The sequence below is a fragment of the Culex pipiens genome, chromosome 3 (genome assembly GCF_016801865.2).
Source record: "Culex pipiens pallens isolate TS chromosome 3, TS_CPP_V2, whole genome shotgun sequence".
In the NCBI taxonomy this organism is placed as follows: domain Eukaryota; kingdom Metazoa; phylum Arthropoda; class Insecta; order Diptera; family Culicidae; genus Culex; species Culex pipiens.
In genome coordinates, this window is record NC_068939.1 from 70,717,567 (window position 1) to 70,733,529 (window position 15,963).

The 15,963-nt window shown below is 36.6% G+C and overlaps 1 protein-coding gene across 8 annotated transcripts in view; it reads left to right on the forward strand.

The window, feature by feature from the left end:
• The window catches only part of LOC120419961 (microtubule-associated protein RP/EB family member 1), a 46,150-nt gene that overhangs the window by 28,120 nt on the left and 2,067 nt on the right, over positions 1-15,963 (forward strand). For 3 of the 8 annotated variants that reach the window (XM_039582822.2, XM_039582824.2, XM_039582823.2), the window contains exons 3-5: positions 29-284; positions 8,341-8,572; positions 8,649-8,730. In XM_039582822.2, coding sequence (XP_039438756.1) covers positions 29-284; positions 8,341-8,572; positions 8,649-8,730 — 570 coding nt within the window. Of the gene's footprint in view, positions 1-28; positions 285-3,059; positions 3,304-8,340; positions 8,573-8,648; positions 8,731-15,963 lie in introns of all 8 variants that reach the window. The other 5 variants (XM_039582827.2, XM_039582826.2, XM_039582828.2 and 2 more) reach the window with 5 other exon arrangements.

Below are 15,963 nucleotides of genomic sequence, written 5' to 3' on the forward strand. Positions count from 1 at the left end.
TCTTTTGTGTCCTCTTCCCCCCCTCTAGGTCATCCCGGTGGACAAGCTGATAAAGGGCCGCTTTCAGGATAACTTTGAGTTTCTGCAGTGGTTCAAAAAGTTCTTCGACGCAAACTACGACGGGCGGGAGTACGACGCGATGGAGTCGCGCTTCGGCATCCCGCTCGGCTTGGGTGCGATCCAGCACGAGCTGGGCGTCGGTTGCGAGCTCCCGAAGCGGCACATCCAGGCGCCGAAAGCGCAGAAACTTCCCGCTGCGGTGCACCACGTTCCGTTGGCCACTGGTAGTGTTTTGTTTAGGCTGGCATTTGCCAACAATTTGTCGTGAAGTCGCTGTTGTTTTTTGTTTCCGTTTGTGTTGGCACGGTGTTCCAAATAGAGTTGCCGAAAAGTTACTCAATTCGCAAACATTTTTATGATCATAACTTCTCACAAAATTTCAATGAAGGGTTGCCAGATCATTGAACTTTACGACTCAATATTGGATTTGGAAGTCAGTTTCTTACAAATTTACAACATCAAGGCTTAATTTTTGTTTTATGATACCAGTATTTCCAGATCATACAGATCCGGAAGTCACTTTGAACCAAGTTTAAAACACCATTCTTAAATTGTGTTTTTTAATCAATTGCACAAAACTTTTCACAATAATAAAATCTAAAACTAAGATTTTGGTCATTCAACTTTTCGGGCCATCCATAAAGCACGTGGACACTTTTATGGAAATTTTCCAAACAAAAAAAATGTTTTTCGTGAACATCACACACGAATTTGTACGAAGATTTTTTTGGGTTTACCAAAGAAGCAAAATGGCTTTTTTGGTCTAAGGGAAGCCCCCTGGCAAACAAAAAAAAATACATATAAAGTGTCATGAAATCAACCGATTTCGCGGAGAATTGGGTCCTAAAATTAAGCTTAAATTTTTAATATTATTGTTCACAACGATAAAGCTCATTTTTCTGAGTTAAATGACCCTTTGGGGTAGTACCCAAAGGGTTTAAAATGTGTGTGTGTGTGTGGTCCAATCCAATACCCGCTAACCGGTAGCGAAATTATGGGAAAGTATAATTTGTATCAGACTTTGTATATGCCGAATGCTGATACAACTTATCTCAGTCCCGGGTATTAGGTGGTGATAGCCCTCGCGCTGCTTCCAACGACCCGTTTCAGAATGACAAAGCTCCTTGCGGTCCAATTCCGAGGTCGCTGGGCATTGTTCGGCCCCGCCTAAACATAGAAGCAAGCATCTGAAGGAAACTCGATCTATATTTAGACTTCCAATCCCCTCAGGCGAATCAGGGATCAGCGCGTATTTAATATGAGAAGATAACATGTTTCAACACTTCGGATCAATTCACTGCTAGAGTGTAAACCTTCTGATGGCCGACTGCTTAGCGTCCCAGACCACCAATCCAAAGGTGTGAGTTCGAATCCCACCTGATTTCATTTCAGTTTTTATTCATATTCAAATTCCTGATTCCAAATTTCAAAGGTACCGACTGGGATTAGATCCCTGATACTTCTGCTTGTGAGACAGAAGCCGTAACCATTAAGCCACGGAGCCGGTTGAATGGGATGTGGTTCTCTGTATGACTATTTGCCAGATGAGAGCAGAGGACAACAATCATCTCAACGTTTCCACTTTACCCGGGCTAACGACCGGCAGTTCCAGTTCACGATGATTTCCCTTCATATGTTAAAAACCACTTATGATTTTGGCACATATTCCGTTTGTCAGCGTTTCCTGTCATTACTGGCGGAAAAAATCTACGTGGAATCAGCTGTGCAGACCTCATGTGTGACAGGAATGCAAGTTGAGCGACTCCCACGGGCTAGTACCCAAAGGGTTTAAAATGGATTTTAAATTCAATTTTGAAAAAATAACTTCGCGGCCCTTCTTGACAGAAAAGGTCCTTCTTGACAGTTTGTTCCAAGGGGACCATAGTTGATCCATCGAAAAAATGTTGTCTTGTCAATTTATTTTTTTGCATCAAAATGAAAAAAAAAAGTGATCAGAAATGGTTTTTAGTCATGTATTCAATTGTTGTACATAAAAATTGGCATAGGGCTTTATGCCCCTATTACTAAATTGCTTTGTAGGAAATGGCAAATGGGTAAAGTTTTCAGATATCCAATTAATTATCCTTGCGGTTAATTTTATGCAGTAGGCCTGGCCATTAAAAAAGATTGCTGAAAATGCGAGAACAGCATTCTTGACCGAACTATCGTGCAAAGTGAGGGCAAGATGGGTCAAATTGTTTCTATCATTTTAGTTTGGGGATGACCACAAATTAAGTGATGATCAAATCATCACGCTGATACTACAGAATACATTTGACGGATTGGATGCGCCAATTTTAGGTTAGATTGAAGCAAAATCCAATGGATATACTGTAAACTAACATGTTTAAAGTTAAAGTTCAGAGTTTCTCGAGGAAAGCCAAGAGAGAATATTTCTTCGAAATTATGGGAACGAAAAAATGTGTTTCAGACTTATAATATTCTGTTACATCTTTTCTCAGACCCGGGCATTAAATTGTGAAAGCCCTCGCGCTAATTCCAGCTCGATTTATTTTTAAATTTGAGAGAAGGATTCTCAGTAAGCTCATACCGGTAAAGTGATCGAACTAATTACGAAAAAAAAAACCTGAAAGGGTATTGAAAAAAGGGTATTGAAATTATTTCAAATAGTATTATTACAAAACTATCGATAACATATTTTGGATCTTTTCTACGAAACAACTCTATCTGGAACACCGTGTTTTTTTCTCTCTGTTATATGTCTGCCCGAACGAGGAGGGAGAGATTGGCTAAATAATTGGCTGGTCCCATACGGTTTCATCGACTGACTATCTGAATAATACCCCCGATTGGTTTCTGCTTCAACCTCACCATCGCAAGGGTTACAGGTTAACTCATTTCAGGACATCCGCTGCCGGTGTCCCTCCTTAAAACACACACACTCATTCTTCATCCATTCATAAAAATAAACACATTCAGGCTTTTCCGTTTCGTTTAATTCTTTTTTTTTTCATTTTTCACTCTTTTTTTTTCTCTAGATAATCCCAATCGATAGACTAATCAAGGGTCGTTTCCAAGATAATTTTGAGTTTTTGCAATGGTTTAAGAAATTCTTCGACGCAAACTATGACGGTCGGGAGTACGATGCCATGCTGGCGCGGGATAACCTCCCGATGGGCATGGGTGGCGCTGGTGCACCGAAAGGCAACGGTGTCCCAATGGTGGCCGTCCCCCGCAAGGCACCACTCGTCTCATCCACATCACGAGATAAAATTAAACCGAGTATGTGTCTTGCCCCTTCTTATTTTATGCTTTCTTTATCATTTGTCCCAACCCGACCCACCCCCCTTCCCCCCTTCCGACTTTGTGTTTTTGCTTTAGTTTCTCCAATTAGTGCAGTGCAATTTTCTGCAAGTTATTTTCTTTTTTTTTTTTTTTTTTTGCTCAAGTTTAGTGTGCCCCCGCGGTTGAGCTCGCGGTTGGTCGCACACCCGACCTTTCCTTACTCACTTCCTTCCCACCAATATCTTCTTATCCATATCGCGTCTGTAAAGTGTAGTGCGCTTTATTTTGTTTTTGTTTTGTGTACATATTAAACAAAACTTTCTCTCAACTGTATTTTATGGTTTTACAAACTAAGTCTGTCCGTTAAACCTTTTGTGAAGTGTGATTTCCGTTATTTTTGTCTCGATTTGTCTTTCGTCGAAACAATTGGCAAAATTCGTCTCGGTTGCATGTGGATGGTGACGCGTTTATTGTTTTCGGAAAATTCATTGGAAAGTTAAACCAAGCTTACTAAACATTGTCGTTGCATGCGAAAAATAACCACCGAATAACACTAATCAACTCTTTTGGAACATACAGCATAAATTCAAAGCGAATTTGAAATTTACTTATAAGTTGGCGATATTTTTAGACTAGGTTTGAAAGTGGGAAAAATATTCAAATTTTTTTTTAACTTTCATAAAACAAAAATAAAACTTTCAAAATTCTTCAATTCAAAATTTTCTTAAAAAAGTTTGAAAAAATAATATTATTTAGGTCTTAAAATTATTATTATATTTTCCGATCGTATTGTTGCAGTTTTTAAAATGTTTTTGTTTGATGTGAAAACTTATTTTTACTATAATCGTCGTTAAGAATACTTATCAAAAAAATAATGACATAAACAGTCGACTCGCTGTTTTTCGATATTCCATTCCTCGATATCTCATAGTATGACAATTTTTACTCTGATTTTTGTTCGTTTCTAATCAACGATGATGACTTTTTTTTCTATCGAAATTGTACTTGTTTTTATAAGAGAATTGCCCTAAAATGTAAAATTTTATGAATCAATTATTGTTTTATTGATACTATATTTTTTTACTTCGTTAGCGAAGGAATTAGGATTATAAAAATAAAAAAGGACGTTTTTCGACTACTTTTTTTCTAGTCGAAACTTAACCCGTAATTTTTAAACTGGGAAACCTTTTGCCTAAAATGTTCTTTTCTTTCCTCCATTTTTAAATTTATTAATTTATTTAAAGTTAAAAAATATTATCATGTTGATTTATAAAAAAAATAGTTTTTCTATTTTTGTTCTTTTCTTGAACTTGAAAAAACATTTTTTTTATGATAAATAAAGTTCTTAAGTCATTTTACCAAGGTTGTTAATCGATAAAATTATCGTCGATAATATGGAGCCTAACATTTCAAAAGGGCACATAACTTTTGTAAACAATAGTGTATCCCTTTCACGCAAATGACAGTTTACATACGGTGTGAAAGGGACACACTCTTGCCTAAAAAAGTTATGTGCCCTAATGAAATGGTAAGCACGATATTATCGTCTAACGATAACGATAGTGGTTATCGATATCGTTATTTCGATAATTCTATCGGCGATAATCTTATCGCCGATAACGTACGATAACTCAATTTTAAAATCGTTTAATTAAACCATATCCTGGTCAATTTACAATGCTTTTACTAAGAATATATTTTTTGAAAATGTAGTAAGTTTCCAAGTATAAATACTCAAAATTGTTCACAAAATACCGTATTTTTTCGAGGGTATCAAACGATGCGAAACATTGTATGCTTTTTTCATTTATAAGATTCTTATTGGGAAATTCGAAAAATTTCATAAATTACCGTTTTTCCCGAAAATATTGCGCAATTCCCACTAACTTGGACTTCGCACTATATAATTGCTATCGATCGCACTATTGCGACTTGTCAAACTGGCTAGAAAAGCCGCGATTTTTCAGCTGTCAATCGCAATTTAAAAGTGCGAAACGTCCAGTTTGGTGGAAACTGCGACTGGAAATGTAAATAAACAAAAGCTGGTTGCCTAGTTTTTAGAAATGTTGTTGTCAAAAGTGCGAGAAATAAGTGCGGGCAAAATCCAAGTTACAGTGAAAGGGTCAATACCCATTTTTTTTAAATTGGCAAAATTGTTATCAAAAGTATTGCAAATTATTAAATTTTAAGCACTTTGAAAAAAATATGGAATTTTGTGCAAATTCTATTTTTTTGTAAAAGGTCTAACATTTTCACTTTTAACTCCTTCTCGCCCAGAGCAAAATCGAGATTTTTTACGTTTTTCTTTATTACTAGTCACTGAATTGAACAAAATGGCTAAAATTTTAATGGCTGGTTTATAACATTCAACATAAAGTAATCTAGGTTGATTCAGGTTGAAAAGGTGCATTGCCGTTGAGATATTGCACTTTGAAGTCAAAAATGAGTGGTGCTCTGGAGTAACCATAGGCGTTAGAGGGTTAACATAATTCGCTTCGTTTGAACCCATATTCCAAATAATCAAAATTTAAATACTTAAAAATAAAACGGTATTTTGGGAAAATTTAAGAATAAAAAAAAACTAATAATGTGAAAATGCCTGACAAATTTCGCTTTCCGTTTGCATATTGCAGATTTAGAAAATTTGATAACCACAGTGGACTCTCTCGTTGTCGATATTGAAGGGACCGTCCAGAGCGGGAGTCATCAAATTATAGAACGAAAAATCAAAGCAATCTATTTGAAGAAACTGAAAAATTTGTTGACAGCTGGAGCAATATTGATATCGAGAAGAACGACAGCTAGAGAGTCCACTGTAACATTCCCGTCCCTTAAAATCGAGATCTACAAACTGACATGGCGGGCGCCGTTGGTGGCCAATGACTGTGACCTATTCGCAACTGATCTAGTTTAAGCAATCTTGGTGTTTTATCTTTTCAGCGCATTTATGCTGTTGATAAGGGAAACACTACTAGATTGTTGAAGCCTATGATCAGTAGTGCTGGAAGGATATTACGGTTATGTTCAGCCACGGAGGAGCAACCATGGGTGGTCTCTCATGCTCATGCTCATAGTGCAGATTTAGAAAACTTGCGTATTTTCGAAAAAATACGGTATTTTGTTAAAATTGTACTATTTTTTCAAAACAAAGAACTCTAATAAAATGAAAAGCATACAAAATTTCGCTTCTTTTGATATCCATATTGCAAATTATGCAAATTTGAGTAGTTTCGAAAAAATAAGGTATTTTGTAGAAGATTTAGTTTTTTACAAAACAAAAAAATATAAAAAGAAAATGCATACAACATTTCTCTTCGTTTGACACCAATATTGCAAATCATGAAAATTTAAGGACTTTAAAAAAAAATACGGTATTTTGTGAACAATTTTGAGTATTACACTTTGAAACTTACCTTCAAAAAATATACAATTACAGCAATTCCCCACGAAAACAGTATGTATGTATGAAAAAAAAGTTGTCCGATTTGGCCTATCATTTTTCTGGGTACCTTGGTCGAAATAATAAGACCCGTTTTTTGTTTGACCATTAGGGGGATCTACTCCGTGTTAGGGTGGTCCAAAAAATTTCCATTTTCGTCAATTTTTGCAAAAATCACATTTAAAAAAAAAATATAGCTCCGCACCATTTCAACCGATTTTAAGCTGTTTTAGACGCAAACGAAAGGGTATTTGATAGTCTTCTAAGGAAAACTAGTTAGAAGTTTTAAATATCCAGTCTAACATTTGAAAAGGACGAATGGAAACTTAAAATGCTGTTTTGAAGGTCTCGGGACCAAAGAGCCTATGTCTGAAAATATGTTCATCGGATTCCTCGGAAAATTTGACATAACATATAGAAGAATTGTGAAGTTATGTTTTCAATATTCCGAGATATGATAAAAAAAAATCTGAGTTTCTCGATACGCCACGCGCAAAAACGGAAAAATGACGAAAACGAGAAAAAAGAACTTTTTTCACTAAAACTGCGATAACTTTAAAATTTAAGTGATGAAAAAACGCTAAAAGTTTGTAATTGTCTGCAATACAACTTTTGCATTGTGACACTCAAAAAAAAAATACCCTGCAAAGTTAGAAAAAACACGGAAATTTTGAAATGAAAAATATAGTTCTAAATGAAAAAATTATCTTTATGGGTTAATGCAGTTTTGAAAAGTACATTAAATTTCTCTTAAAATGTCGTGTTCCATTTTTTCAACAGTTGAGTAACGAAAAATTACAGAGTTTTTAAAACTTGTTTAGTGTTTCTTCGATGAAAAACACGTTTTTTTTCGGAATTTTGAGTACGTTATCAACTTGAACTAGAAATTGAGTTTTTTTTAAGTTAAGAACAATTTAACAATTTTTAATACAAAACGTTGTACTTTAACCAAAGAAAACACTCATAGCCAAAAATAAGCTCATTTGTAAAACTGTAACGTGATTAATGTAAATAGAGCAAGGTTACTTCTTCATCATTATGAATTTCTTATTTCAATTTATTCTTCATATCAAGCCAAAGCAGGGTTTTTGTTTTGTTTTTGTACATAAATACATACCCACATCTTTAACCACCCTTTTCCCTTGATTCGCCTCCACACAACACCGGCATTCTTTTGACACCTCATCAAGGTAGCAGAAGAGGGCAGGCACACCATAATAGTGGCGCCACAAACCACCAGCAATCAAATTTAAATAGAGCAAATAGCAACTAAAAATATACAAACCAAAAGCAGCACACTGCAATTACGCTCACAGTTTATTCTCATGCAGAGCCTACAACTAAAGCAAAAATTTCACTCGCAAAAAATAATACAAAATAACAAATGATAACCTCCCTTCACCTTCCTCCTCCTTCGAGATGTGCAAATTTAGTGTAATTTAGTTTTGTAAACCAGTAGTTTGTAGATCCTTAAACCCATTTTATTTCTTTCCAAATTCCAACCAACCCACCAAATCCTTCCTTTCCGTTCCGTTCCACCACCCGTTGTTCAACATCACCGATCACACACGAACCGAAAAAAAACTAACACCCAGTTTCCAAAGTGACTCCCAGTAGACCCGCGGCGCAGCCGGTGAGCAGCCTGGAGCGTCGGCCGTTGGGCGGTGGCGGTGCTGCCAACGCGAGCAAATCCTCCTCGCAGAACAGCGTGTCGAACCAGCAGGTCGACGAGCTGACCACACAAGTCATGGACATGCGGTTACATCTGGAGGGGCTGGAGAAGGAGCGCGACTTTTACTTCAGCAAGCTGCGGGACATTGAGATTCTGTAAGAGAGAGAGTTTGAAGTAGATTGTGTGGGGAATTTTACTAATTGAAACTGTTTTTCTTCTTCTCCTTTTTAGCTGCCAAGAGGACGAACAAAACGAAACTCCGAACAATCTGATCCAAAGAATTTTGAACATTCTGTATGCGACAGAGGTAGGTGTAAGTGTTATCATTTTTCAATTATTAACAATTGCTAAACGTGTGTGTGGAGGTTTCTTTGGGCCAAATTTTAAGGATAAGTAGAACGCTATCAGTAGTACTTTCTGGTAATGGTAGAAAAGACCTCTAGATGTTACGAAGGTTGTGGTTTTCAACGAGCCAGTTCAGTCCACGTGAATAACGGTAGTATCATTCCACCTCAATCGTACAAAATTGAAACTGACAAATCTGGTGGGACGGTCGATACTATCAAAACAAGAAAGAATTTTGATTTTCATCTTAATCGGACCACCCTCTTCTTTTTGACACCACCCCAACGTTTCGCCTTTTTCGCAAAAAAAAAAGTAAAAGACCTCCATTTCTAAACTGCGATATCTCTAGAACGCTTCTAGAATGAGAAGAGAACGCTTCTAGAATGATGATAATATTCATCAGGAATTGGTGACAGATTTTGTGGCAAAAAATGTTAATATTACATCAGGAACCCATCACCAAGAATTTTCATCAGTTTTTGATGTATATTCATCAGGTTCACATTTTTACATATTTTTTGAGTAATATTACTATTCGTTGCACTCAGAACCAACTCTGATCGTTTCACACTCTTCGACAAAGTTGTAGGGAATTGCATTTCATACACGAATTTTACAATTTGGGCGAGACCTGCGCCACCTGAGCCTATTTCGATGGATTAGACAAAAAAAATAATTTGTTAACATTGAAAAATACGCTATAAAGTTTGGCAGAAAGAGTTAAAAAAATCTACTGTTTTAGTCAAAATTTTCGCTGTATGGGGGATCAGTTTCGCTAAAATCAGCGATTTTACCACTGGATCAGAAAGAGCTGCCGTAGTCCAAAATCAATAAGGAGATTTTTCTGCTGATTTCGGGAAACAATGCGCTAGTCCAGTGGATTTTTTCGCTGGACTGGCGGTTTATTGCGCTGAATCAGCGTTTTGTTGCGCTAACGTCTGTTATATTTACTTCCGGCGGTTGTCGCTTGTGCCAAAATAAACCAGAAGATTGTTCTGCTGAAGTTGTCCCATTTCTATTTTTGGCATATCATAACATTGATCATGAATTTCAGCTTAACATCATCAACATCACTTGTTTTTGACTTTTTCAAAGTAATTAAGGGGTTACATACATGAAAATCGACAAAAATGTAAGAGGTTGGTTTGGGCACACACTTGAACTTTTTTTAAATTATGTTTTAAGGGCATTAAAATACATATTTTCAACTATTATCAAAATAAATTTGAAGACATTTGGTTGTATCATTGCCGAGATATAGCCATTTTAAGTTAGCAGTTTCAAAAAACGGGTGCCACGATATCTCCACACTGCTTTGACCAAATCGGCTCAAAATTTTGGTGAAGCCTCGTTAAACCGGTCCTGTGTGCATGACGAAGCCCGATTTTCAAAAAGTTTGTTTGAAAAAAATATAAAAATATTTTTATGTTTTTCATATAAAAAATCGCCAGTTTTAGATTTTTGTATTTTTTTAAAAAGCAAAATTTCAAAATCGGGCTTCGTCATGCACACGGAATATGTCTTGGGAGTCTTCACCCCAAATTTCAGCCAATTTGGTCCATCCCATCTCGAGATATCGTGGCACCCGTAAATCAACTCGGTGTTCAGAGAAAAACGCTCACAAAGTTCGACAGTTCGCTTTGCGCATGGCAAAATTTTGAACTTAAATCGTCTCTTACTCAGTTTAATCATGAAATATCTTCATGAAACTTTCAGGAGTGATTGAAAATCATCTTTTTAGTGGATTTATTAAATTTTCTGAAATATGAAATTTTTGATTTTCTACATGTATGTAACCCCTTAATAAAGGAGGTACAGTAGTTGTTCGGTAACAGGGCGTTGTTTAACTGGGCTGCTTTTTAACTGGGCGCTCGATAACTGGGCCGTAGCCCAGTTCAAAAGCAGACAAACGTCAAAAAACCAAAATAAACCGAAATGACCGAGGGGCTCATGTTCAATAAAAAAATCCAACTTTTTTGTAATTTTAAGTCACAATCAAGGAAATATGAAAAGTAATCACTGTAAATAAATTTGAGTAAATTTTATTTTTATATTTCATCAAGAAAATATTATACATCGGCAGTCCCCTCGTTATTTTTCGTTCAGCTCAGTTAGCGAGCAGCATTCGGTAAACGGGCTACGTTCTCAGCCCAGTTACCGAACAAGTACTGTATGAGACTGTGGCGGAAAAACAAACTCGCACTTTTTGACAGTTTTGCAGTTTGCCTGCATTTGTTTGCAGAAACGTCAGCCTGATACATTTTGCTTTGTTTGTGAGTTTGGCAAACTGTCAAACACGAAAAAGTGCGAGTTTGTTTGTTTGTTTGTCATAGTCTAATACCTCCTTAATTTACAAAAAAGTGAGCAAGCTACTCTCTATTGTGCATGTATCTAAAAATGTTATTTGAATAGCAGCGAAAACGATACGTGTTATGGAAAAATGTGCAGATATATATTTTTTATTTTAAAATATTTTTTGAAATTTGTTAACAGTAATTTTTTAATATTTTTTTAAAACATATCTCCGTAAACAAAAACTTTTACATCTTGGAGAAACTGAAATCACATAACTGTTAGTAGTGAAAACTCATCCAGTTTTTTGTGCTCATTTTATAGATGGATTCGTTAGAATGTTTTTTTTCTCTCCAAAAATGACCAAATCCTGAAATATTTCGGTGGTTAACTCGGTCAAACAGGAGTTGTATTCTCGGATGAGTTTTCAAAAAACCGTAAGAGCCACCTCCGATGACCTCCGACACTAAAATTCGTTTTTCTTCAAATTGTAACAAAATTTCATGTATTTTTAGTGTTGCACTTTAAAGTAGTGTATATGAGCAATCTAAAGCATTTTTGAAATTGGTTTTTCGTTAGTAAATCGAATACCGATGCATAAAAGGTTTTTTTTGCCATTGGCTCTTACGTCTTTTTGAAAACTAATCCGAGTGACCGAGTGACGAGTGAGTAAACCGGGGTGACTTTGATAGGATTTCAATTTGTTTCTAGAATATTTTCCAACAGGTAAGGTTTTTCTTTAGATTATTATTTTTAAAACATGTACTGGGGTAGACCACAAAAAGTCCATGCACTATTTCGAAAAAAAAGTTTTTTTCAACAATGTTTAGAAAAATAGTTACGATAAAAATTCTTAGTTTAATTCCGGGGTGACTTTGATAGTCATAGTTTTTTTTGTTAAAATCATATTTAAGATTCTCAAACTTTATTTGTACGCTAAATGTACCATCACTAAAGTAGCTGATATAGTTTTAAGAAAAAAATCAATGTTTATATTTAGTTAACTAAGTGTACAAGCTTTTTAGCAAAATACAAATAAATTTTAGGTAAAATTGTTAAAAAGTCGAAATTTTGCCTGAAATTTGTTTAAACTAGTTGTTCGATAGCTAGGCCATACCGGGACTTCAACCCTGGACGAAGTGGTAGTATGGTCAAGCAGTGGACAGATTCTCCATCTGATCCACGGCCATGAGGTTGTAGTTGTATCGACCGCGGCCTCTTGCTATCCACACTATCTTCTCTACGTTTCTCGGGGATTCTCTTTTGACTCTAGGGAAAGGGTTAGGACAGCAGAATCCACCTACACGGGCCGAAGGCCCAGAGATATCCGTAGGCTTGATCGCGGAGGTAACAACTGTTCAGGGACTGATCTGATCAGTCAGTCTCCACTGGACCGCGGTGGCCAACGGTCAGGATGACCGCGCCACGCAGTATTTTAACTCGTTTAATGTAAATTGTATTATTTAGTCTAAGTGCTGTAAATAAAGTTGTTATCGTGTACTTTGTGTTTAATGTAACCGCGGTTGTTTCATTTGGCTGCACGATGACCGGAACCAGGGAAGAAGTGGTCTGGAGGCCACTTCTGCCAGCAGCGCAACAGCACCTCTAAACGGCCCAGAACCCAGCACAACTCCAAGGCAAGCTAACCCCCCCCCCTGGCGTGTTGGATGCGGACCTCCAAGCTATCGAAGGAGAGGTCCCAGGTCCGGGATCCGACACTAGTTTTGTTTATAAAATTATCGATTTATATTGCATTTTATACTGAATTCGAAGCACGAATCACAAGTTTTCACATTTTACATGAAATTTGTTCAACTGAAATTGCCTATAAATTTGGAGATTTTTTTTTAATTGTGTTTCAAAAACACATATTATTTATCATTTACAAACTTTTTTAACCTTCTCCTGGTGGAAAATTGTCCAAAGAATTCGAAAATGCATTCCGTTTTCCGATTAAAAATCATGTTCATTGAGAAAATCATGACACTTTGAGAAGTTTAAAATAATGACTTTCATTAACATTTTCTTAACTATAGTTAACTGAGAAGGGATTGGCAGCACTGGTTATAGCTGGTCGGTCGTCACGTCGCTCCGCGAAATATTTGTAAACTATCGTGTTTTTTGACATCAGAAGTGTTAGAAAAGTGATGGAATAGAAGATTTGTGACGCGCTGTACTAAATTTGTGTGTTTTTAAATAGTTTTGCGTAAATTTTGTGGTCATTTCGAGCATTTTGTGTTGTAACATTCGTGATTTGTTTTGAATCCTGTGCGCGGAGCTTTTTCGTCGTTCCTCTGAGCTGACGATTTGACAGTCGACGAAAGAGTCGATGAAAGAATGAAAGCTCTTGCTCTCGCTTCCCCTGTGGGAGCTTTTGTGCAGTGGTGCAGATCTTGATGATGTTGAATAATCTGCAAGAATTTTTTAAATGTGAAAAATGCGAATAAAATCAGATGAATGTGCGACATGCTCCATTCTCGCGTTTTCAGTGCTTTTTGCGTTTTTGAGTGTGCATTTCGAAAAAATAATAAGAAAAGGAAAAAATGCAGTTCTTGATTGCGGCCTCGTTTTAGTGTTTAAAGCGCAATTTGAATTCTTGCGGTCGGCGGTGATTTTTTCTTGGAAGAAAGAAGTGAGGCGATTAGTACAGTTAGTAGTGTGGAGCAGAAAGAGAAGCAGAAATGTGTTTGCGTGACCGACGAGATGCGGTAGTGTTGGTCTGACGATGACTCGACCGCTTCGACAGATTTGGCCGTGAGAACGCGATGTAAAAGTGTGCTTTCAGTGTTTAAGAGTGAGAGAGCGACTGCAGCGGCGTCGGCACTGTTTTCAGTTTGGGTTGTGTGAGAAACGGGCTACTTGTGTGCTGATGGTGATCCCAAAATACTGCAAAGCAACCGGGTGAGCGAATTCCAATTGGAATATTCTTGTATGTGTGTGAAGTGTGAATGGAATTGGACAGGGTTGTTCTTTTGTTACTTTCAATTTATTTCTAGAATTGGCTTTTCAATAAGAAAAGATATGAAAAGCAAATGATAAAAGAGGATTTCAAACTATTTTTTTTTTTGCATTTTTACCCATGTCGCCTTATTTGTAACCTAACACTTGGCAAAAATTTAAGACTCTTGAACATTAATTACAATTAGTTAGTTTTTTGTGTGAATGGTTGTGTGAGTCAATGAATGAGTGTGTATAATGTTAACTAATAACTTGGTTACAGGACAAGATAACTGTGATTTTCGAAAAAATACGCGTACAAGGTCGTCCGTCTGTCTAGGTTTTGCTTTTTACCTATTTCCAGTTAGTCAGGTTCAATCTTTCCACAGCCGGCTGTCTAAGAATGAACGTTTTAGATAATTTAAACTTTATTCACTAAATACAAATAATAACGGCGGTTCACGTTGAAAAACTCATTTCTAAAGAATCGTTTATCGAAAGACACGCTTAATTGCGTTAGCAAAATATAAATTATATTCGACCATTCGTTTCCCGCGAAATTACCTTTTAGCATTTAGCTCTTAAAGCAAGGAGACAAATTTGTTTCAACACTATTGTTCAAGTCCTTCAGATAACATCAAAACTCATCATAGATTAATTAATTCGTCGCTCATCTTATAATAATTTAAAAGTATAATTAGTCTCAGGTCAACTCTACGTAAATATGTTACGCTGAGTATAATATTTCACTTTTTAATTACACATAATTTTGATTCTCTCTTTCCACAGCCGTCTGTCTAAGATTGAATCATTTATGCTAAACTCAACAGCAAATAAACGGGAATAGTCTCATCCGCAGCATCCGATTGTTTGCCTTGAGAATAATAACCACCCTATTAAACAAAATTTATTGATTATTGGGTCACATCATCATCCTCTATGTTGAATCCTGGCCATTACCCTTTCCCACTAACACAATCCCAAGTAGAAGTAGTTTTCCGGCACACGCGGGGGTGTGGATATCGTATAGAACCCACCCTTGGTAGCAGCCTGTGCTAACTAACATTCCCGTCCCAATTCCCCCGAGATCTACAAACTGACATGGCGGGCGCCGTTGGTGGCCAATGACTGTTACCTATTTGTTCCAGATCTAGTTTTGATGATCTTGATGTTTTATCTTTTCAGCGCATTCATACATGCTGTTGATAAGGGAAACACCATTAGATCGTTGAAGCGTATGATCGTTGAATTGATAGGATATTACGGTCCTGTTCAGCAACGGAGAAGGACAACCATGGGTGGTCTCTCATGCTCATGCTCATGCTCATGCTCATTTTCTTAACTATAGTTAACTAACTTTTTAAACTTGTCAAAATTTTATGAAAAGTTCTTCTTGAGGTACTTTAAACACTTCTCTACCACGGTCAGTATGATTCTAAACCATTCCGTACGTATTTTAATTGTACTTTTCATTTTGCGGAAAAATCGCAAACCTATCAAAGTCACCCTGGCTATCAAAGTCACCCCGTTTTACGGTATTGTTAAACGGATTTTAATCCACCGCGGTAGATTTTCTTGAAATAATTCGTTGGCGTCGAAAATTAATCGCGGTGGATACTTTTCTACCACAGTTTTTTTTTTTTTTGTATGATCAATGTGGTAGATGCTTTGGTGGATTTTTGACAGTTCGAATTATTTCAAGAAAATCTACCGAAATCTGTTTAACAATATGACTAGGGTAACCACTGTGCATTGGTCCAGATCGCAAAATTAAGCGGAAAATGGATTTTTCATAAAATTGTGCAGTTTTGGAGCTTTGGTGTCTTTAGAAAAGTTGTTGCAAATGAGAAGGGGCAACTTTTGGTTTGGTTCAGAATTAGGGTGGTTCACTATTAGAGTGATTTTAAAAATCAAACTTTTCAGTAATATTTTTGGGAAAGTTGTTGGACTTGCCAATCCAAGCAACTTTGTT